At 51.1% G+C, this 23276-nt stretch overlaps 1 protein-coding gene across 2 annotated transcripts in view; it reads left to right on the forward strand.

The window, feature by feature from the left end:
* The window catches only part of TTI1 (TELO2 interacting protein 1), a 48249-nt gene extending 33957 nt beyond the window's left edge, over nt 1–14292 (forward strand). For both annotated transcript variants that reach the window (XM_024559436.3, XM_045194509.2), the window contains exons 7-8: nt 11–98; nt 11769–14292. In XM_024559436.3, coding sequence (XP_024415204.2) covers nt 11–98; nt 11769–12048 — 368 coding nt within the window. In that variant the 3' untranslated portion in view covers nt 12049–14292. The remainder of the gene's footprint in view (nt 1–10; nt 99–11768) is intronic.
* The last annotated feature ends 8984 nt before the right edge of the window (nt 14293–23276 follow it).

Genomic DNA, 23276 nt, shown 5'->3' on the forward strand with positions numbered 1-23276 from the left:
CTCTCTGCAGGTGAGGGCGACCTGAATAAAGTGGCTGATGCCTGCTTGATTTACCTCAGCGCCAAACAGCCTGTGAAATTACAAGAGGCTGCCAGGAGGTACGTCTGCTTGATCATCCGCATCCCTTTACGTTTGTCCTAAATTATGGATGATTTGCTAACGGGAAGCCGAGTTGAGGCATCTCTGCGCTTTCCTCTTCTCTGTCTTCTTGCTAGGTTAAGGTAATTTCTTTAACTGTTCTGCCTCTAGAGATGGTATTTTCAGTAGACGCATTTCTCTTTGCAAGTCACCTTTACCTCTGCTGCGACGTCAGCAACAGTGCCAAAGGGGCAAAAGGCAGAAAGCTGGATGGGGCTGGATGCTGGAGGGGGCAGGGCGTTCGGAGGCAATCTGCTTCGAGGCCCTGCTTGTCTGGTGACCCTGGCACCTCTCTGAACCTCAGCTCCCTCATCTACAAAGTGAAAGCATTGGGTTACTGATCTTGCATGTCTTGACTCCAGGGAGCATCTTAATGGGCATCAGGCGCCGTGAACCCTCACAGATTATATGCAGAATTGGGTGTGTGCAAGCAGATGCGCCTTTCTCCAGACAGAATTCTTACTGTTCGTCCAATTATAACGGGAGCCTGTGAACCAAGACCTGTTAAGAACCACTGGGTTAATGGCTTAAAGGGCCTTTTTCGACTCTGAAATTATGTGATTCTCATTTCCAAGAGTCTTGCTTATTTGAGAATAGCTGTACCACCTCTGATGGAAGAGGCTATGTCTGGTTCCTCGAGTCCTAATGTTTTTTCTCAAAAGCTAAAACTCTGAGCACAGCAGCGTCCCCCAGACTTGAGATCCGAAATGCACACTGGCCCCACTTTCTCCAGCTTTCCTCTCAGCTGGGAGCAGCCTGCGCCCCGGAACTGCCACCCCTAGACCTCTGCTGCCGGAGCAAAAGCTGGCCCGTGTAGCCCGGCGCTGTGTCCCTGCAGCTCTGTGTCCCGGAGCGAAGAAACAGTCCATCCCCTTCTGAGGCTTCTGGAAACATCCCCGGTCTTCCTTGGTGGGGTGGGAGTAATCTCGTTCCCTGAGGGCTGAGAGGCCGCTCTGGCTGGGGAATGAGGAAAGCCGACCTGCTCCCCTAGAAATCTTGCTCTCTGGGACTAATGGAAATCTTTTTGAATTGATTTATTGTCCTTTGCAATGTTTTACTCTTGACGTCCCCAGTTTCCTTTTTTCTTTCTGTCACTTTCCCATCACATCCCCTAGGCGCAGAATCAGTTGCGATTTCTCCAGCACACAGGTGCATCCTAACCCAGTTCTTACCCCCAGACATTCTTATTCCTCAGACAACTGACTGGGGAGGAATGGTCCTCCCCTGGGCAGTGTCCTGGAGGCTAATTGTGTAGGATTTGAAGTACAAGTCAAGACCATAATGAGTTCATCCAGAAGTAAGTTCTTTTGTGTGCCTCTTATAACCAAGAGTTGCAAAGATCTGATTTTCACAGTCCCTGCCCCACTCTCCTCCCACACCCACCCTTTTTGGTCCTTTGAGTTTAGACCCAACAGACAGCTAATATTTGCAATTCGTTATCTTTTCATTTTCTCTCTTTTTTTTGTGGCCACAAAAACCAATTAAACCCAGAACTGGGCCTTGCCGAATGTTGAGCTGGTGTTCGGGGTGCCGGGGAGGAGGAAGGGGCAGCCAGGCCCCTTGACTGTGGTGCCTTTGTTTGCTCCGTGGCATTCCGTGCGGGGCTGAGTCAGATGACCTTCCTCTTGCCGGGCTGGGAGGGGAGAAAGTGCAAGGTTGATTGCTTCACAAATACATCACCTGCACACTTGTTTTGAAGTCAGGGGAGAAAACATCAGTGTTATCCTTGATCCGGAGCTGATTTGGCATCCTGATTCAAAAATTAATAAGCTCTTTAAATGGGAGAGGAAGCGTGAGACAATGGGAAACCTGGTCTCTTTGTGAGCTTCATTACCCAGTGGAGAGAGGGAGACGGGTGGGCCGAGTGGCACCGAGACAGTCCTACCTGCAGGGACTGGTGAACAAGGGCAGCAGATGGCCACACCATCCATTCAGCTGTTTGTCTTTAATTCTTCTCTTTCCTTCATGCCCCGCACCCATTCCAGAAGTGAAGCCTGTCTACCTAACTTACAAAATCTGTCTGCTTCTCTTCACCTCCCAGCCTCCAGGTCAGGGGCCAGGCCATCCTCATCTCTCACCTGAATGAAGTTGCACAGGCCTCCTTGCCAGCCCCCTGCTTCCACGCCTGCCCCTCAGTACTCCCCACACAGCAGTCAGTGACGCCCCCGGCCCCACTCACTCATGGGAGAAGACAAGGCTATTGTGCTTGTTGCCAGGGCCCCAGGGGGAGCCCTCTAGCCAGAGGGTTACAAAAACTCCAGCCTCAGCTCGGCACTCAGAAGAACTGCTAAAGCCAGAGCAGTCAAGAGAACTCCAACTCCCTCTGAGGTAGTGAGTTCCACACTGGGCAGATGACCAGCTTGCTTTGCAAGGGGCCCCCCTGTCTGACAGGGCTGGAGAGGACACCTGTGAGGGCCAGTGACTGCTCTGAGAGGATGTGGGTGAGCCCCAGCACCTGTAGGTCTGCAGGCGGGCTGATGGGACCTCTGAGGGGCAGCCACCCTGGAGTTGGAATGGAGGCAAATTTGGCAGCTCCGTAAAGATTCCTCTTTGTGTGCATTACACTTGGGTGTTTCCTTCCTTCTGTTTGCTTTTCCCGGCTCCGAAGAATGACCGAGGCTGTGTTTGCTTTTTTAATTTGTCACATTAAATATAGCCTTGGTGGCAGGCTTTTACATCCAGGCTGTAAACTCTAGAAATGGAAATTGATCAGGGGGTGGTTGATATAACCGAGGCTGTAAATGCTGAGAACGGAGATGCCATTCCAGTTTAATGCTTTTATCTAGCGACTGTGCCTCGTAAGGAGGGGCATAAATCTTGCAACTTGGGGGTGGGGTGGGGATAGGGGGTAGGGTATAACCTTGCTGTATGTTACCACCAGGTGTCACTGTTAACTGGCTCTGCAAGAAAAATACCAGCTCCCCCAAAGCACATCTAGTTAAATAGCTTCAATGGATAACAAATGAGAAAATCATACTTGGGGTCAGGAGGAGGGGTGAGCATAGCACAAGCTATAAATAAGGTAGTGCTCCTGAGGGTAAGCATTGGATTACAGAATAACAGGTCATATCAGCTATGCCCCAATCTCATCCTTGGCAGAGGCAAACTTAACTGATTTCAATTCCCAAGTGGCTTCAGAAACCTCTGAGATATCTCCCAGCATGCAATGGGCCTCCACAGTTCTGTGCCTTTCTGGCCATGGAGCTTTTCCTTCCCAAACATGAAAGGAATTTGAGATGTGAGCACACACCCTAAATTTCTGTGTTTTTCCTTCAAGCCAGTACATGTTCAGCCTGGTTCAACTCAATTCCATTAAAACCATACTCCTGGGCCTATCTGAGCAGCCTCTGAGGCTCCCTGTCTTGTGCAGGGAGGTCTTCAATCATCCAATGAGTCTTCCACCCCAGGGCTATAAAGAACAAACAGAACAATACCTATTTTTAAAAGATGGAGTCCGTGCCCAACAAGACTCGTGCTGAGGAACAATGTTTTTAGGCCACTTGATGTTCACCCCTAGTCCTGCCTCTACCTGCCGACCCCAGAGTCCAGATGGGGGTACAGGGTGCTAACAGGTAGTGACCAGCTGGTCACCCTGTGATTGTGCCGGTACTGGATGCTGCAGCCCTTGGTGTGTGTGTGTGTGTTTCCTGTGGGATGGGGGCAGTCCCCTCCCCGTGTCCTCTGCCTACCCATGGTATGAGGGCAAAGCACACCAGGCTTGGAAGTGGACAAAGCTAGGTTCAAACCTTACTGGCTCTGTGACCTTGAGCAAATGATGTAGTTGCCTCATTTCCTTCCTCTGTAAACATGGGGTGGCGATAACACCTCCTCCCAGAGCCATTGTGCAGATGAATTGCATTAATATGTGAGGGCGTCTACTCGGTGCTCACTGATTAGGCCGAGGAGCTGCCGTGTCTCGGGCACTGACTGGTCCAGGCACTAAAAACTGCGGGAGGCAGACAGGAAGCCTCTGCCCTCACGGCGCTTATGTTTCAGACGTGTATTTATGTGTGTTTGCACACCCGTGTGGGATGTGGAAACTTACAAGTGTGCGATGTATTACGCATGGGTTGTGCATTTGCACATACGCTCGGGCATGGTGTTTGTTGTTGTTGTTGCTTCATCTTGACTCAAATTGGAACAGTTTTTCGCCTCAGAATGATCTTGTCATGTTAATTATGCCACCTGCCTCTACTGCCCGTTTGTTTGAGAAGTCACTAGCAGGCTCGAAGGCTCATTTACTGACGGACTTCCCCGCTTGCTTTCTAGCAGTAGGATCCCAGCCCATCAAAGAACCAGCCGGTGCCTTCAAACCCTGGACAAGTACAGACTGGCAGAGGCGCGTTCATTTCATCCCTGTCAGAGTCCCGGCGCCTCTCTCTGCCCACACCTGAGCCTATTATATTTGAACGGATCAGGAGTCACAGAGGCGATCCGTTAGTTCAGCTGAGCTTGAAATTAGTAGCTCATCTCCTTAAATGGTGTGGGCAGTTGGTATGAGGCTGGGCTGCAAAGCTGCTTCCCCCTTGAATTGCACCCAATGTGGAAATGAAGGCACTGCTAATATTTTTCCTTTTGACATTTGATTAATAGTTGACAAATCCAGACCCAAGTAGTTAGCTTTCCCATTATCCATCTTTTGACAGGCATTGCTGCTTTTCTTTTCCAGCCTCATTGTTCTAAAAATACACTCAGATCTGAAGCCGTTCACTGTGCACATATAGGCACGATTTCCCGGTGTCAAAGATAAGAGACATCTGCCGTGCAGATTACAAACAAAGTGGGGTGCCGGGCTTCAGATCTGAAGACAGGGACTTCTGTGCTGCTTGGAGCAAATGCTGCCCGTCCTTTCCCTGATTCCTCCGTGTCGTCATGTGACGGATAATCTGCCGGGGTGGACCATCTTACCACCCAGTGGGAAAGGCAAGTCTGGGACGTGCATGACATACTGCGCTGGGCTGAGAACCAGGGTGTTCTCGATGCTCCTGGTAGCTGGACCCCCTGCACGAAGTGGGTTTCAGGTATCAAATGCCTGGGCAGACCACAGGGTTGCCACGCCATCTGTCCCGTTGTGGGGTCTGTGGTCTGTCCTGAACACCTAAGCAGCTGGAGGGAATGTGATGGTCTCAGTACCTAGTAAAGTAGCCAGGAAAATGGCCTTGATTGTCTTACTACGTGTGTATTTATTTAAAAGATTTTGTGGGGTGAGCCAGGGACTGTGTTGAGAGCTGAAAGATTTCAAAGATGAAAACCAAGCTACAGTTGGCCTCCCGTTGCTGCTCAGTTGCATTGTAACCGTGGGCGAATTAATTTACTTCTCAAAGTCTCAGTTTCCTCATCTGTAAGACTAGAATAACTATATCTATTATTTTCCTCCTAATGCAGGTATTACAAGGATTCAGTAAAGTCATATAGATTATTCGTTAGCACAAAATATCAGCACAGAGTGAAAAGTCAGAAAATAGTAGTTGTCATTATTTAAACTTCCTCCTTATTCCCCAAAAGACCTAGGGCATCTTACAAATTAAGTGTATGCAGCAAGGAGAATAGGAAGTGAACAAATTTCTTAAGAGGAAAACAAGGTGAAACCAGGGTTGAGGTTAACATATAAAGTGCAGGTCTAGAGCTCTGCACCCTTCCTTGCTAGAGAGGAGCCTTCAGTGTGGGCCTGGGCCTCCTAACAGAAAGGACAAAGAGGGAAACGCATCTGTTACACAGTTCTGGTCATTGCTGGAGTAAGAAAAGGAAGCTTTTCAGAAAGAAGCATCGCTTTCCTTGGTATTGAACCCTAAGAAAATTTCTCCACGGGTTATCTTAGAGGAACACTGGGTATCGTTATGACTAATATCCCTAACAGCCTTGCAGTAAATACGGAAGTACATTTCCCAGAGCTGCTTCTCACAACATCCATCAGCGGAGGCTGCTGGCTTAGTGCCAGAGCCTGGGTTCTAGGAAAACGTCCAGGGGGAGGGGTGCAAAATAGGTGGGCTGCTACGAGGATGTCTTTGTCCTCTTGGTATGAATCTTCCAGGGAGGAGCAGGAAACACTGCATGTGGCCTCAGAGTCAGCCAGCCGGGGTCAAGGCCCAAGCCAGGGCCACTTTGGAAGATCTGCACCCAGCAGCATCGTCACTGTTATTATGGGGTCTGGGCCTGCAGGAGGCCTGGAGGCCAGAGAGCTGGCAGGATGGAAGGGGCTCTTTCTGATCCCACCCCCGTGGGACTTAAAACCCTTCTAGGCTCTGTTTTATTTTTGAATTGCCTGTGACAGATTGGTCCTCTCAGTGCCGTATCTTTTTAAATATGCACAAAGCAACGGAGTGTTCCGCTGCATTTATGATACTTTGTCTTGAGGTACTTTAGGGGCACGATTAGCATCATAAGCTTCTACTGGTGTTTATGGTTTTAAATTCTGTCCCCTTGCACTGAAATATTTTTAATATCAGCCTCGATATGAGTATGTGTGTTGGAGTTAGATTGATAGATGGATGGTCTTGAACAGGATGTAGTTAAGTCTTAACGAGAATGTGTAAGCTGCAAAGGTAATTGGTAGTATTTATTTAGAGAGTAAATTGTTGCTTCAAGTCATAATCCTCCATTTTCAGCATTTAGAAACAAAAAACGACCTCTGTGCAGGGGAAGATAGCTGAATTGAATAGCAAGAAAGGACAGGCTTGAAATACTGGTTAACCAATGAACCGAGACCCATTAGAGTAAATTACCGAGTGCAGAAGCGTCGGCCCACTGCTTGCTGGCTAGGCCACGTCGACACCCTGAGCGTCCATTTGTTTAAAAGGAAACACACGGCCTCATTTGTAGCATCAGCGTGTATGGAGTCACAGGAAAGAAGAGCGTGGAGGCTCTTCTGCCAGAGAGGGAGTAACAGGGAAGCTAAAATAACTTTGTGAATCCACTCGCTTTCCAGCAAGTGAGTTGATTTTCCAACTGCATTTAGTCGTGCCCATGCACAGACGGTCTGTATCGTGTTCCTAAGGAGACATCCCTGAGTAACTGCTTCAGAAGCACAAAATAAATAAATAAATAAACAGATCACAAAGCCACAAGTTCTTTATCACCGGCTTTTACACAGACAGCTCATGAGAGCATTTTATACATCCAGAAAGAGACAAGCAGCAGCAGATCCCTCAAGCAAGTAATTGACAGAGAAAGAATAGCCTGTCACCCAGGAGAGCTGGAAGCTCTGAATTTCGGTTACAGTTTATTTAGCTTTACTGGGCCTCGATTGGCTGGTGGGTTTTCTAGAGCTCCCCGTGAGCAGATGTTGTCTAGACTGTGATGGTGAGGACACCCTGTGATATTTGCATCCGCAGCAGAGGGGGTTTCTTTCTGCTTTTGCCGCACTTGGGGGGCGGGGCCTGTGATCAGGGCCTGTGCTTGTGAACCACTGTAGACTTGGAGCTAGAAGGGGCCCTAGAACTCACTGGCACCCCCCTCTTTACAGAGAGGAAAGAAACTTGCCTCATCCCCTCCTTCCTGGCTCCCCCCACATGTGACTCCTAGCATGGCCCTCTCTGCATGGCACCACGGGCCTCTGTGCTTAGTCTGTCCTCCCTGGCAGACAGGGAGCCAGGAGGCCAGAGTCTCTGTCCGTCCACCCACCCTGCGTCCCACACACCTGGCACAGTGCCAGGCCGGACCAGGTGCTAGGAAACATTGGGCAAAGCACGAGAGACGGGACCCAAACTCAGCTGACCAGATGCTGGCAGCACATTTCCTACCTCGCCAGGTCCCTTCGCCCCCAGCTCTGTCACCCAGAGCTCCCTGGTATTGATCATGAAGGAATGAGCCGCTTCTGTTGGGTGGGCGTCTAGAGTTTATTAGGTACTTACTGATACCCGTCAATTGCAGATACGGCTGAAATGCAGGGAAATGGCTGCCTGCATGAAGTGAAATTCAATAAAACCGCATTTTAAGTGAAAAATCAGTATAAACACCAGGCTTCTTTGCCATGGAAACAGAGGTTGCTTAGAAACTGCCTAACGGCGAGTTCTAAATTTTTTAAAGTCAAGTTATCATTTAAGCTACACGGGCCTACAGGTTATTGAGAGATAATCACTCGCCTCAGGACACTGGGAGGCATGGGGCACAGCTGAGTGCCTCCCCAGACTCTGGGGACCGGATAATCTCTTGATAACTGTGCTCCCCGAAGCCACTGATTTGGGCCTGGGGGAAGGAGAAAGAAATTTTTGTTCAGAAGTTAAATCGTGTACACATATATATTTTAAAGTGTTTCTCTTTGGGTATGAAAAAAGACGGAGCTGGCCATTTGGCACGTTCAACGGCCATCTCTGCCATGTCTCCAGACATATTAGGAACATTTTCCAGGCAGTTCCTGCAGTCACTTCAAAGCAGAAGCCCCGTCTTTGTCTTCTGGCTTCTGATTATGCAGAACAGGCTTTCGAGATCTGCTCTCCAGGAGACCCAGGGTGGGCAGGACCTGGCCCAGGACCCAGTGGTACCAGAGTTTGGGGCAAGGCTGGGTTCTCTGAGCATTCAGACAAGATCTGGGTCTCAGGCTCAGCTCCCAGGAGCTTAAAGTGGACAAGGGTCCAAGCTCAGAATTTGTCTGAGTTCAGCAAAAGCCCAGTTACGCCTGGTTGCATGGCACGGTATTTGCTCCTGACCTCGGGCTTGCAGAAGTCAAAGAGGATTGCATTCATTTCTTAAAATACTGGGCAAAATTAGAACCCAGTTGGCCGAGAATTGGGACCCCCACCAAGTCTGTATGAAGGAAGTTATGAGTGAAACAGAAGACAGATGTTTTACCCTTTTCAGAGTGTCTGAGAATCTTCCGTGGCACAGCAGAGTGTTAGGGTTGGTGGTGGTAATTATTCCTCAGACACACACTCTCTTTTCTGGAAGGAACGGTGTTTTCATTATACACTTCAAAGTGTTTTCCTGCACCTCATCTCCTGAGAGCCTCGCAAGGAACCTGTGAGAAGGGTGGGGCGGGTGTGATTACCTTCCTTTAGGAAAAAGAGGAAGAAACCGGTTTACGGAGGCAAAATAATTTGTTCTGAGCCCCAGAGGTGAGAGAAGGAACTTCATCAGTGCCTGTCATGCCGCAGACTCTACGCCTTTAAGAGCTAAGAAATGAGACCCAAAATAATTCTTTCAAGAGTTTGGCTTTTGCTTAAGAAAAGGTGAGCTTCATACACGTTTTTACTTTGCTTCCCTGTTAGCATTTTATTTAGAGATCTCACAGGGCAGTGAGAGTGGCTTTTCCTTCTCTGCCGACGAATACAGCACTCGCACTTAGCATGTTAAAAAGGGCTCAGAAGACGAACACTGCGACGTCCTCGTGCCTGGGAAGTTGGAGCAGGGCTGTGACTGAACTGAGCCGTGGCACCGCTTTGCTGGGTGTTGCCCACATCAAAATAGCCCTTGAAGCTGAGGGTGTGCCACGCTGTAGCTTGAGAAATGGTTCCAGGTGAAGGAGGGGGAGATCAGATGAAACCATTTGCGTCCTAATGGTCTTTGGCACCAGGGAAAACTGTCAGTTGCGTCACGTGTAAATAGTCCGCTTCCCAGTTTTGGTGTGTTTTTTCTTAATTTCCCTTGCCACTCTTAATTATCAAAGATATTTTTGTTTTTAAACAAAAACTGTTTCCCACACAGGCCCCATCTCCTTTCTGCGGTGAAGTGGAAACAATGAATCGGAATATTCTAATCACTTCTCCAGCATCTACCGCTGAGGTTATAAACAAGATTATCCTAAATAAAGAAAACTTAAATTGTTTAGGCACAAAACAGACCAGGAAATTTTTCAAAGTGCCCCCCTCCACCTTATGAATATTAAACCCCAGAAAGAAAGCAAAAGTGCACAGCCTTTTTAGATTAACATAATTAAAAACCAGAATTTAGCTTTGTTTAGCAAGCATTTAAGTGCCTATTTGATGCCCAGCTGTATGGGAGAGGCTCGTAGGAGCGGTCATTAAGGATGAAATGGGGTCCATCAGATCGACTGTTTCCTCTATTAGCTGGCGAACGGGGACCACGTGTCAGGCATGGTGCAGGGCTGGGCCTGTGTCCTCGTTTCAGCACCTGCAAACCCCGATGAAATACATCTGCGTTTTTTTCAAGATTTTATTTTTTTGTTTTTAGAGAGAGGGGAAGGGAGGGAGAAAGGGAGAGAAACATCGATCAGTTTCCTCTCACACGCCCCCGACTGGGGACCTGGCCCGCAACCCAGGCATGTGCCCTGACTGGGAATCAAACCAGCGGCCTTTCAGTTCACAGGCCAGCGCTTAATCCACTGTGCCGCACCAGCCAGGGCCATCTGCATTTTTAGAAGTGAGGAAACAGCCCGAGACGAGTTGAAAAATCTTCCACAGCCAGTTAGCTAGTGGTGTCTGTGGTCGCGTGACCCCTGTTAGTGATGTGCCTCAGTCCCTGTGTGGTGGTGGGCAGTTGAGCTCTCCTTCAGATCCTTTTACAGAGTGGAAACATTCCAGAGGCCATCTTCAGTCCTCAGTGCGCAACCTAAGACGCCACTTACTCGCTATGAGGACCTGCTCCGTGTGAGCTTACCAGGTGCCGTGCTTGGCGGCTGGGAGGCAGCAGTGAGCCGCACAGACAGCGTCCAGGCCCTCGGGAGCTTGCAATTGTGAGGGAGGGAGACGGCCAATAGACAAGCAGTCTATGAGTGCGGGAAGGGTGTCCTGAAAAACAAATGAGGGCAGCCCTAGACACAATGGTCCAGGAAGCGGGACCTCTCTGAGCAGGTGATGGGTGAGATGAGATGGGCAGGCCAGCCGAGAGAGAGCTGCCCAGCTAGGGAGGGGCTTCATCCTTCCTGGGGTTGGGAAGCCTGACTGGATCACCGAGTCAAGTGCATGAGGCCAGCATTTGGACTGCCTGGTGCAGTGGCCCTGTGCACAAGGCCGATCGTTCAGAAGTGGGATGTGAGCAGGTAGGAGGCAAGGGTTGTGACCTCACGGTTCAGGCCATGAGCCTCACATGCGGTGGGTCTGTGCCGTCAGGTGGCCTGGGCCCTGCAGCTGCATCTGTATCACCTGTGGGACATCAGGGCCCTGCCTCTGCCCAGGTCGAGAGTAGGTCTCAGCCGGTCCTGTCCCAGGAGAATGACGATATGATCCCTGTACAAGCATGTCCAAACCACCAAGAATCCATGGCTCTCCGTGGCCAGGAAGGGCCAGCTCCAGCGTTGAACTGTGGGGGCGCAGGGGAGCAGAGTTGAGGGCCTGCCCAGGGCAGGTCCTGTGAGCCAAGTGGAGCCTGTTGTGGAGGGTGGGCTGGTCGGTTTTCTTCCTTGTGAAAACTGCTTTATACCCCAGATCTTAACCAGTTTCTTTGCCAAGATCTTGTTTAATGTCAATATTGTTCTGCTCAGACTAATTACTTTTTTCTGTATGTCAAGGGATATGAAACTCTTTCCCTCTATTTCCATTAGGTGTTGGGACCATCCAAATGGCCCTATCTTACGAACTAAGTGGGTTTATTCTGCTATTCAAGTGATTTGATGTTTTAGCATTTTTTTTTTCTGAAATAGCTCAGTAAGAAGCTTCTTGGGTAGAGCACCAGTAGGTTGCCCTCCCTGTGCCCCCTGACCCCACCATTTCCACTCACTGCTGTCTGTCTCTCCACAGGGTTTTCCTCTACTTGATGAAGGTGGACCCGGACTCCACCTGGTTCCTGCTGCACGAACTTTACTGCCCTGAGCAGTTCATACCCCCCCACCCCTCCCTTCACCCTGTGCAGCTGCGGGGGGCCACAGGGCAGCAGAACCCGTATGCAGCCAGCGTGCTCCTCCTGCTCCGGGAGCTGCAGGGAGCTGCATCGAGCCCCCTCCCCAGCCTGCAGACGGGAGCTGCCCCCACCCGGCCGAAGGCCATGGCAGCCGCAGAGAAGACTGCAAAGGTGGATTAGAGAGCCGATCGATTTATAAATTGATCGATCACGCAACTGCTTAGAAATTGGATTGAAGGAAAGTAGCTGACTTATTTACATTTCATACTTGGTGTTTTCAGATGACATTGTCTGGCAGCTCTTAAGGGCTTAACTCCTTAGCTTACTATCTCCAAGGCCCCAGCTGCCTCACAGGCCAGCCCGCCCCCCACACACACCGGAGAGCTCACGGACGTGAGGGGCAGAGGCCTGTCCTGCACACAGAGTGCCCGAGGACCACGAGGAAGTGTCACTTTGGGAGTCCTCAGACACAGCTCAGCATCACAGGCACACACGCCTCCCTCACCTCAAGTGATGAAATGGAGCTCTTTGCACTTAACCTGTTCTTTGGAAGAGAATGAAATAAAGACACTTCTTGGATGAAAATACGATCAAGAGCTCACTTTGAAGTTTTTTATGTAACTGGGTGACTTTAAAAAAACGAGTGCATGTTCTTGAATGGATAATCCAGAACCGTGGTGTGAAAATCCAGGCTGCACAGAGCAGCGGCAGTGAAAAGTCGGTCTCCTGTTCCCTAGACATCTGTTTTTTCCCCCCCCCAGAGCAAACACTTGTGACAGTTTCTGGATTTCTGTGAAGTAACAGACTGATTTTTCTGGCTTCTGATTGTGGACACTAGCACCCTGGTGCCCCAGGTACCAGCAGGTACGTGCCTGGCCACGCTGCCTGGCCCCCTGCACGTTCACCCCCCACCCCCACAGCCCCCGGATTGTTTTCAAGCAAATCCCAGATGTCATATCCAAACCTTCTCTTTGAACATACAGTCACAATGGCATTATCACACCTACAAAAATGTAACAGTGGCCCTTTAACGTTGTATTCAGTCAGTGCATACCCACACAAGGTTTGTATGCTGCTATTATCAGTAGTCCCTTAATATAGCAGCCCCCAACCTTTTTGTCCCCAGGGACCGGTTTCGTGGTAACAAGTTTTCCCCAGACCCGGGGGTAGGGAATGGCTTCCGGAGGATTCAAGCGCATTACGTTCGAGCTCACCTGCTGTGCGGCCTGGTTCCTGACAGGCCCAGACCTGGACTGGTCCACGGCCCGGAGGTTGGGGACCCCTGTGTTAATATATGTCTCTTCATTTGTAGATTCCCCCTCCACCTTTCCTCTTTTCCCTGCGAGTTTTACTTACGGAGGAAGCAAGGCCATTTACCCTCCAGCACCGCCGCCCCACCCCCGCCGTCTGCATTACTGATCGCGTCCCTGCGGGGGTCGCTGCCCAGGCTCCTCCCCCACCTGTGTTCCCCGTACAGGGGTGGGGGCAGAGCGGGAGGCTTGATCAGGTTCGGATGGTTTGTTGGGTTTTTGGCACCAGCACTCAGTAGGTGGTGTTGTTTGCGTCCATCAGCTGGCATATAATGCCTGATCGCTCGTGCTGGCATTAGCGGTCCCTGGTGACCCTGGCCTGGGTCCGCTGAGTAGGGCTGCGCCAGGCCCACCACACTGGCTGGTTTCCAGCTCCAGTAGCTGTATCAAGGAGCCTTCCCTTCACGCACCATGCTGTAACCTTGAAGGAGTTTGTGCGAAAGGCGGGATAAATATTTGGTATTTCTAGCTGGGTGGTTTAAAACACATAGATTATGTAAATTTAGGTACACACAAGTGCTGCAGGGTCCCAGGAACCAGATGCGTGGGGAGGCACTGTCCAGCTAACTTGCCTGGTAACCTAGGTCATGTGACCCTGCAGGGACCCCCCCCTCCCCAAGCTCTAAAAACCCGAGCAGGTGGTAGGCATGGGGGCCCTTGGCAGGGCCCCTGGGTCCCTGGCCAGTTCTGGAGGGGCCCCCTCACTTCCTTTTTGGGTCTCTCCTGCCAGGGCGGTGGGGTGTCCGGCTCAGGTCCAGGTGGCAACAGCCTGCCTTGTGGTCTGGGGGACCCTCCTCTCTTTGGGCCGCACTCCTCCCACCTGCAAAAAGGAATTGAGCCAAAGGGAGAGTGGTTTTGTTTTTTTCTTTTTTTTTTTTTTAAAGACACATCTATTCAGCGTGGTGAAGGGAGAGCTTGTAATCTTTTGGGATTCTGTTAACCCCCCGCCGCCCCCTAGGAATCTGATGAAATCCGGGGATCCACCCCCCGGGGAAACATTCTTCTTCCTCCCGTGTCACCCCCAGGGGGACACTGCGGTCCCCAAGACCGCAGTCACACGCCACCTCCCCCTCTGCTGAGTCTGCTCGGCTGGCCTCACCAAATTCCAAGCGCAGCTCCAGGGACTCCACATGTGACCCTGCAGGGACCCCAAGTTAAAAACCCCTGAAAGAGGTAATCACTCTTCCAGTTTTTTAAATTCGGGGATGACTTCTGTTTGGGAAAGGGAGAGAATGCCCTCTAATTGAGATCGTAAAGGGATTCACAGCATTGTCCCTGATTCCACTCGGGGACACAGTGATAGGCTAACGTAGTCTCTAGATCCTGACAGATGAGCAGCCAGGTCAGAGGTGGCGCGCTTCCTCAGGCCTGTTACCAGCGCCAGCGAGATGAAAGCAGCGGGCCTTCCCAGGGGGCAGTGGAAAGACACGCCCATCCTGTGCCTCAGTAAAACGGGGCAAACCGGTGGCGGTGGGGGGGCAGGGGGGACTCCGGGGAAGCTCTCCAGGAGATAATCTGGGTGGGAGGATTTGCCATGGTGTCCCAGAAACCCACCTCTTCCTTGGAGAGTGCATCCTGAGTTGCGTTTGGATTCCTGCAGGCAGATTGTTGCACTTGATTTAAAAAAACTAATTAGAGTGATGCTCTAGTTATTATATTCAGGCAACTTTAATTTTGAACCTGTCCAGCTGATTCAGTGTAGTCCTTGGGCACGTGGGCGTCACAAAATGATCATTTCCCCTGTTAAAACCTGCTGGTGCAACGAGGGGTTCTCTCCTCACTCAGGGTTTTTGAGTCGCGGTTTGGCTGGAGTTGGGAGTTAACGGTGGGGGTGGGGCTTGAATTTCGGGTTGAGACATTGAAGCTCTTACCGGCAGGCATCAGAGGGTTCAGGAAAGTGGAGCGCTGGATCCAGGGGTCCTGTGAAGGGGTGGATGTGGCCCTCGGGAGGCACCATATGGTGGAAAGAGCAAGGAGATGTCAAGTTCATCAGACCTGGAGCTCGCTTCTATCCCTCTTAGTAACTGTGAGACCTTGGACGACTCACTTTACTTCATTGTCCAATCTCTAAAACGGCGTTGCTGCCTCTGCCTCTTGGGGTGGCTGCCTCGGGAGGCAGAAATGCAGGAGGGTTTATAGAGGGTTTCCTCCTCCCTCCACTCCCACTGCTCATGGCTTTGTCAGGGCTGTGATGCATCCTCCTCCAATCAGTTACAGCTGAGGAAGTAGATGGTTAAATCGCCAAACTACCCAGGAGCTAATGGGGTAAACCACGGCAGAGGAGGAGGTAAGATCGGGGTAGGACAGGCAGACTTGGGCCCAAGAGAGGACCAAGGGCATTCCAGACGCGGAGGATAACACGCCCAGAGGCACCCAGCCACACCTGCCAGTATCTGGGCTCATCACAACTTCCTCCGTTGCAACTGACAAGACGCCCAACTCAAACTGGCTGGAGCAAAAGGAAATGTCTCGGCCTCATAACCAAAAGACCCAGCTGGCTCCAGATCCCGCCACCGCCTCCATCGTTTGATGCTGCTCTCCTGGTGTTGGCCGTCTTCTCTGCAGCCTGTCTCTGTGAAGTGTGAGAGATGGCCACCTGTTAGCTCCAGGCTTCTGTTCTCTCCGTTGACAAACCCGGGAGAGTGTGCACTTCCCCCTGGCAGCTGCAGCCCCCCAGTCCTTGCGTGGCGCTCCTCGGCTCCGCTGGTTCTCTGCCCCGCGCCAAACCCAGCCTCATGCAGGTGTCAGCAAACTGTCTCGAAACCACCAGCTGTGGACTATTTTAGGCTCCGCGGGCCATAGGGTCTCTCTGGCATATTCTTTTATTTATTTTTTTTACAACCTTTTAAAAGAGAAAAAAATTAACCTTAGCCCAAGGGCCTTAACAGAATAGGTGGAGGGGAATTTTTGCCTTAGTCTTGGGGGAACCGGGTCTAGAGGATTTTCATGGACAGGCCCGGAGGCAGGGGTCAGGTCGGCTCACCGAACCCACATGGAGAGAGAGCTGGGGTGGAGTGGTTTTTCCCAGAATGCAAAGCTGCGTTTGGTTACCAGGTGGAGAGGGGCAAAATTGGAAGGTATCCCTTCCCCACCCCAGATGTGTGGGCCGGGCAGTCTGGGAGGCTGCGTGTTAGAAGTTAGAGGCCACGTTTATGGAGGGCCTTGACTGCCGATCTGGGATCCTGGCCTTAAGAGATCAAGAAGTGGCCTTGGAAGGTTCTTGAACAGACGAGTGATGTATCGTTTTAAGAATATTCACCTCGCGGTGGCATACATGAGAAACTGGAAGGGAAAGAGACTGGCGATGAAAATGTGTTTCTGAAAGTCCCAGGACGAGAGAATGTACCTCTTCCATCAACCCCAAACTGTTTGACATGCCGTGGTTCATGAGCAACCTGAGGCACATAAATATGTTCTTTAAAGTTTAAAAGTAAGAAGTGAGATGAATGGAACCTCTGATGAGGCTTCCTCCAGCTCGTTCGGAGAGTGGCGGAGCCCTGGAAATAATTTTCCGCAGCTCCAGCTGGGATGAACAGCGCGGGGCCCCTCTCCCTTTGTGTGACTTAGCCCAGCCTCTGTGTTGGGCTTGATTGGAAGCGGTGCCTATACTGCCTTTCCTCCAGAGGAAGGAATAGAGGCCAAATTTCAGAAAATAATTCTGAGTGATGGCTGACTCTGTGGAAGCGTTGATTGCTTTATAAATGGCATTCTTCTCTCCACACCCCCTGCTCCCCGCCACCACTGAAGTTTGGAGGCAGCAGCTTTTCAAATTATGCTTGAAAAGCAGCCTGATTTCCCACAGGAATCATTTCCTAGATGAGGAGCTGTTCTACCTTTTCCGACAGTTTTACCCAGAGTATAAAGCCTGTCTGCAAAGGGCAAGGAGGGAGCCGTGCCGTCCTCCCTTCAAAGCCTTCCGCACAAACGGTTTATGAAAACGTCTCTCGCTGCAGCCATCCCCCAGCTTCTGGGCAGTCTGTGCCTGCAGCTGGAAGGGGTTAAAAAGCACTGATGTATGGCTGCCTCCATCACCCCATTCTGGTTTCCCTCCTTATATAATTTGCCATTCTTCTTGCACAGCAGCTCCTGGGTCTCAACCTGCTCTCTCAGCTAGTACCCTCACGTCCTCAGCTCCCTCCCACACAGGCAGGCTTGGGAGTAAGGAGAGCACCTTTCAGAATCTCTGAGGCCGTTTCCAAGGGAAAGGATGTTGGAGGTGCTGGGGGAGGCAGTGGAAGTAGTGGAGAAGATTTTTTATTTAATTTTTCTCTCTCATCTGAGGATATGTCTTCATTGGTTTGAGAGAGAGAGAGAAACATTGATGTGAGAAAGTAACAATGATCAGCTGCCTCCTGTATGTGCCCCGACTGGGAATTGAACCTGCAACTTAAGTATGTGCCTGACTGGGAATCGAATCCACAACATTTTGGTGCACCAGACAGTGCTCCAACCAACTGAGCCACTCACGTGAGGGTAGTCAGAAGTTTTCCTTCATGAAATAATACATGTCGCATTCCCCAAGGCAGAGGTGCAGAGTAGACAGACCTTAGTGCACCCCACCCCCCCTCACCCCATCTTCACATCCTCCTCATGGACCCCACCTGGTGCTCACACATTCCACCCAGGACACTGCCCAGTTCCCTGGAAGAGGCCAGAAGGCCACGAATGGGAATCACTGTGCCACCGCTCACAGAGGATCTTGGGCACACCCTCCCCTCAGCCCTCAGTTTCCCCATCTGCTAGGTAGTTTGAAAGAATCAGTCTCTCAGCCCCTAAAATATCTGTGATTGGATGATGAAGAGTTGGCAAGTGTGTGGGGAAAAGGGCGTGCAATTTGGTACAAGCTCTTCAGAGGCTAATTTGGCAGTCCCTGTCCAGTGTGAGTGAGCATGCCTTTGGACCAGCAAATCTGCCTCTAAGAATCTAACGCTCACATGCGTGAAGATGCACACGCCCGGGCAGGTCGCTGTCACGTGGTCTCTTACAGAAACTCACACACACTGAATGCCCAGTATGCGCCAGGCATCATGCCTCATGCTTCCATTAATATCTCGGGAGACTGGGAGCCAGAGGTGGGAAATAACCTCATCATAGGATGCGAATGTGCACCCGGAGGAGACTGAAACACACCCCATGACACCTTCCCAACATGGAAACTGCAGACTGGAGTCATCCGTGTCACCGCCGACTATTTCCTAAAAGTAAATACGGAATTACAAAGGAAGCTGGAGGAGCTGCTGGGGAGTGAGGAAGGACGGGCCGCTTAAATGAATACAGGGTGGGGCAAAAGTAGGTTTACAGCTGTTCCCATGGAAAGGAATATACAATAATTAATAATAAATAATAATACAAGAATAAACTCTGTGTTTCACCTACTCACCGCTGCAACCTACTTTTGCCTCACCCTGAATGTTACACCGACATAACAAAATGAATAAACCAGTCACGGTGCTCAGAATCTAAAATGCACACACCCTCTGACTCAGCAGTCCTGCTTTGTGGAATTTCCCTGTCCACGTGCAGAGAGGATGAATAAAATGTTTGTTGAAGCATTGTTTGCATTAATAAAAGATTGAAAACAACCTAAAGGTCCATCCAGACAGGCCTGGCTAATTAAGTGCCAGGGAGCCTTTAAAAAGAAAGATCTAGTTCTCTCTGGGTCTCCGTCCAAGATATAGTGTTCCAGAAAAAAGCAAGCAGAGCGATGCTACTGTTTGTGGGGAACAGGGCACTTTGTGTGTGGAATTTCTCCTAAAGAACAACCGAATGGCATCTTCTAGGAAGGGTAGCCAGATCCGTGCTGAGAAATCTTTTCACATTCTACCCCTTATACATGTTTTAGCCATATACATATGTAAGTTACTGACAGAATTGTTTGTGATTAAATATTAGGCATTTGTGAGTCTAAAATTCTGTGGTAAACGCATCTTAATGTGAGGAGCCTAACATCATCTGGTCCCCCCACCTGTGCTTTGCGTTTCTCAGAGAGACCCAGGGCTGGGAGGAGAGGAGTGTTACTTAATCCAACAGGCAAAGAGGATGCCCTTCAGGGACTGGGCTGTGCGCTGTGCGGGCAGCCACCCCGTGGCCCCTGAGTGAGTTCAGGGAGATGATCTCCATTCATGCTCCAGCTTATCCGAACCCCTTAGGACCCTGAGAGAAGCAGGCTGAGCCTCGGAGTCCTTCCTGACTCCCCAGGCAGGATTCAGGGGTCCCGCTGAGTGCCCTCTGTCCCAGCTCCTGCCACAGCCCTGTCTGGGGTTTATAGCTTTCCCCCACGGAGGGGTCCCATTCATACCTGCATCTTCAGCACCTTGGACAGGGCTAGGGCTTGCACCTTCCTCTCATTAGGATAAGTGAGCCATTGATGGGCAGGGCCAAAAAGCAGGAGGTAAAGGGGCAAAGGTAGGTTTGGAACCCGAGGCTGCTAACGTCACACCATGAGTCACACGGCCAGCTGCATCAGGGTTTGGACAACAGGATCGAAAATCTGCAGGTTGGAAACTCCAACAGGCATTTTTCCAGGCTTTCTATGTGCCAGGCCCAGAGATGACAGGGCATGAGCGTGGCCTCCTAGGAGCGGGGCTCAGAGGAGGGCTGAACAAGGCAAGCATCGTGAGAAGGCCACCATGAAACCTGTGCTGGGAGGGGCCGGGGGCCTCAGTTAGCAACACACCTGTGAAGATGGCAGCCTGCGTGTGAGTCCTGCCCCTACTGCTATGGGCAAGTCTGTCCATCGCTCAGAGACTTGGCAAAATGGGAATAAAGAGAGTCTCACTGAGAGCATGGGGAGAATTAGACCCGGGGCCTGGCCCCGGGGCAGTGCTCTCTGGGAGTCGGTCGGTCATCACGATGACCATACCTTAGAGGTACAAATGGCAGCACAGAGGTTGAACTGAAAGGAAACTAAGAGGCTTTGTGGAGGAACAGCCACCTAAGCTAGCACTACGCTTTGCAGTACTTGCTCATTAGACACGGAGGGAAGGGCCCCTCTGGGCAGAAGGAACAGCGTGTCCCAAGGCTCACTCGGCAAGGAGACTAAAGAAAAGGGCGAAGCTCGGGGGAGGGAGGCTGGTCTGCTCAATGCCCCAGAGGGGGGTCGGAGCCCCACTTCCAGTGGGCACTCAGGAGCTGCCTGAGGAATGGGTTGGTGGCACTGTCCCTGGGGAAGTTGCTCTGTGGGGCTCTTCTGCAGGCCTCCGGGTGGGTGCAGGGCGGAGCTCACCCTTACCAGGCCACTGTCGAACCCTCCCCTCGCCTGTCCTGAGGCCAGTTGTGGGGACAGAATGGCCCTCCGAGAGGGGAAGTGTGTGAGCTCTGAAGGCAGACTGTCTTTGTGCCGCACGGACCTCGGCAAGTCAGTTTCCTCATCATGAAATGGGGATGATGGTAGTAGTTCCCCCCTGTAGAATTTGTGTGAGGGCTGAATGACGTAGTGCATTAAAAGAAAGCCCTGAGCACGGAGCCTAGTATGTAGTTAGCGCTCGGGCAGAGGTGGCTGTTGCATCTTTGCAGAGCACCAGGTGGCTGGGAATGTGAGGAGGAGTGAGGCCCACTGAGGAAGCCAGGCCGGGGAGAGCAACCGTTTCCGTCTCAAGGATCAGAGGCAGTTTTGGGAGGAGGCTGTTCAGCGTGGGGCAGAGGAAAGCCCCAGGCAAGTGCCTCTTCTCTCTAAGCCTCAGTTTCCACATTGCAAACGCAGATAATGGAGTCTGCCTGGTTGGTCTTGCTGCTTGGATTCACTGAGCTAACTCAAGGCAAGCGTGAGTGCACTGTGGCCTGGGAGCAGCCTCTAAACAGCGGCTGGTTGTAAGGAGAGAGGAACCTGTTTGTCTATAAAACCAGTGGAGTCCAAGACAGTGGTCAGGTTATGGGGCAGGGCAGGGGAGATGTTGCGGCCAGGTAGCAACATTCTCAAGTTAGACCCACTATGGGCCATGGGAAAGATAATACCAAGGTGTGAGGGGACCCTCCTGGCTACGCAGCTCCCTCCGATCTTCACAACCGGCTGTGAAATTGATTTTGTGCCCATTTCAGGGGGACAGGAACTTAGCTCGGAGAATTGAAGAGGCAGATTCCTCGGGCCCTGCTTTGAGGGAGGGAGGACGAGGCTATTTTCAGCTGGTGAGCAGGGCCTTTGCTGACTTCTGGCGGGTCTGTACAAAAGAGGAGGTGAGGCCCTGGGATTTACACTCCAGTGTGGGAGGCCAGACTTCCCAGAGAAACATTTTCATTTACTAATGGATTTAATGAGTGCAGAACTTTCTGTTTTAAACAAACAAGTGATTAGCATCGACTACAGACGTGAAAATGGATCCTAATGAATTGCTAATTAGCCTCCTCCTCCTGGGGTCTTTCGCTGGAAAATTCCCTCTCTGGCTACTGGGAGTCATACTGAGTCAGCATTCCATACTGACTGGAATTCATTCATTCATTTATTCATTCATTCACCTAAACAGGCATTTCTTGAGGACCTACTATGTGTCACTGTGAAAAAAACAAACAAGATCCCTTCCTCAGTCTCCTGGGGAAGACAGTGTAACTCAACTAACCTCTCAAACATATAATGACACACTTATAGGACAGGAAGCTGGGATCTTGTCCCCAGGTGGGGCTGTGGTGTCCCTCAGAGAAAGGCACCTAGAGGGAGTGATGTTGGAGCCAGGATGCGAAGAATAAGTAGGATTGAACTGGATAAAAAGGGATGGGAAAGAGTAGAAGAGTGTTTCAGATACACGGAACAGTGTATGCAAAGGCCCTGGGGTGGGAGGGAGCAGGGTGAGTCTGAGGGAAAGGAAGAGGCCAGTGTGAGAGGTACGTAAGGAGCGTGTGTGTGTGTGTGTGTGTGTGTGTGTGTGTGTGTGTGTGTGAAATGAGCACTGTCTTATCACACAGTGCTGAGTGGCCGGCCCATATCCCTCAGATCTTACCATCCCAGTGTGCTCCAGCCAACTTCCGGCTGCCTGATATTTGCATTTCTCTGCCTGAGGACCTTCTACAAGTAGGGAAGGCCTTCTGTCTCCATACTTGGCAGGCCAGAAGTCCTGGGAAAATTAACACCCTGGGAGCAGCCCTCAGCAATGACTGATGAATGTTGATGAATAAAAACCCCAGCTCCCCCCACCCTCAGGCAGGGTGACTGAGCCGCGGTGCTCTACACTGGCTCCCAGAGTCCCACGCTAGGATGGAGCCCCCCACCTCCGTGTTCACAGTGCACACTTGCCTGAGCACAAACGGTTTCCCTGTCTCATTTTCCCATTTCCCTACAGGTCCTGCCTGGGATCACCTCCCATGTAAACTACTTGCCCTTAAGTCTCTGTTCCAGCATCTGCTTCCAGAGGAACCGGTGCTCAGACATCCTTTAGACAAGATACAGCGACATTTCCAGCCCTCTGCATCTGGTGGCCCTTGCCTGAACCCCTTGCTCTCTCTCATTTGTTTCCCTTGCAGAGTGTGAACCCCATGGACCAAGGTGGCCCAGCTGGGCTCTGCCTGACACAGTGTAAACCAGCCCCATTACCTGCCTCTTTCTTGGCAATCTGCCTGTTAATACAACCTGAGATGTTTTTCCTCTGGGCAGTGCTGTTCAATAGGACTTCCTTCAATGAAGGAAATGTTCTGTCTGTGCATCCAATGTGGTAACCATCAGTTACAGGTGTCTGCTGACCCCTTGAAATGTGGCTGGTATAACTGGGAAAACGAATCTTTTATTTTATTGTTATAACTCAAATTTAAATAGATACACATGGCTAATGGCTGCTGTATTGGATACACAGGTGTGGGACATGCCCCATCCCCTGTAAGCTACTAAATTTCCCGGAGACCAAACCTGATGGATGGTGGGAGAGGCAGCTGAGAGGACCCCGCTCTTGCACCAGCTCAGCCATGGGACCCACCAGAGCTCCTCAGGCAGATCACCCAGAAGGCAGCCACTCAGGTTCCAGGGAGGTCAGCCGTGTGGGTGGTCCTCAGAGCCCATCATTAACCGCCCCCCCTTCTTTGAGTGCATCACCCTCCAGCGAGCTGCTGCTCCCCAGCCCTGGGGCTGGAGCAGACAACCTTGCCAGGGCTGGAGGGGCAGCTGGGCGGGGTGGCTGA

The sequence above is a fragment of the Desmodus rotundus genome, chromosome 6 (genome assembly GCF_022682495.2).
Source record: "Desmodus rotundus isolate HL8 chromosome 6, HLdesRot8A.1, whole genome shotgun sequence".
NCBI classification, from domain to species: Eukaryota; Metazoa; Chordata; class Mammalia; order Chiroptera; family Phyllostomidae; genus Desmodus; species Desmodus rotundus.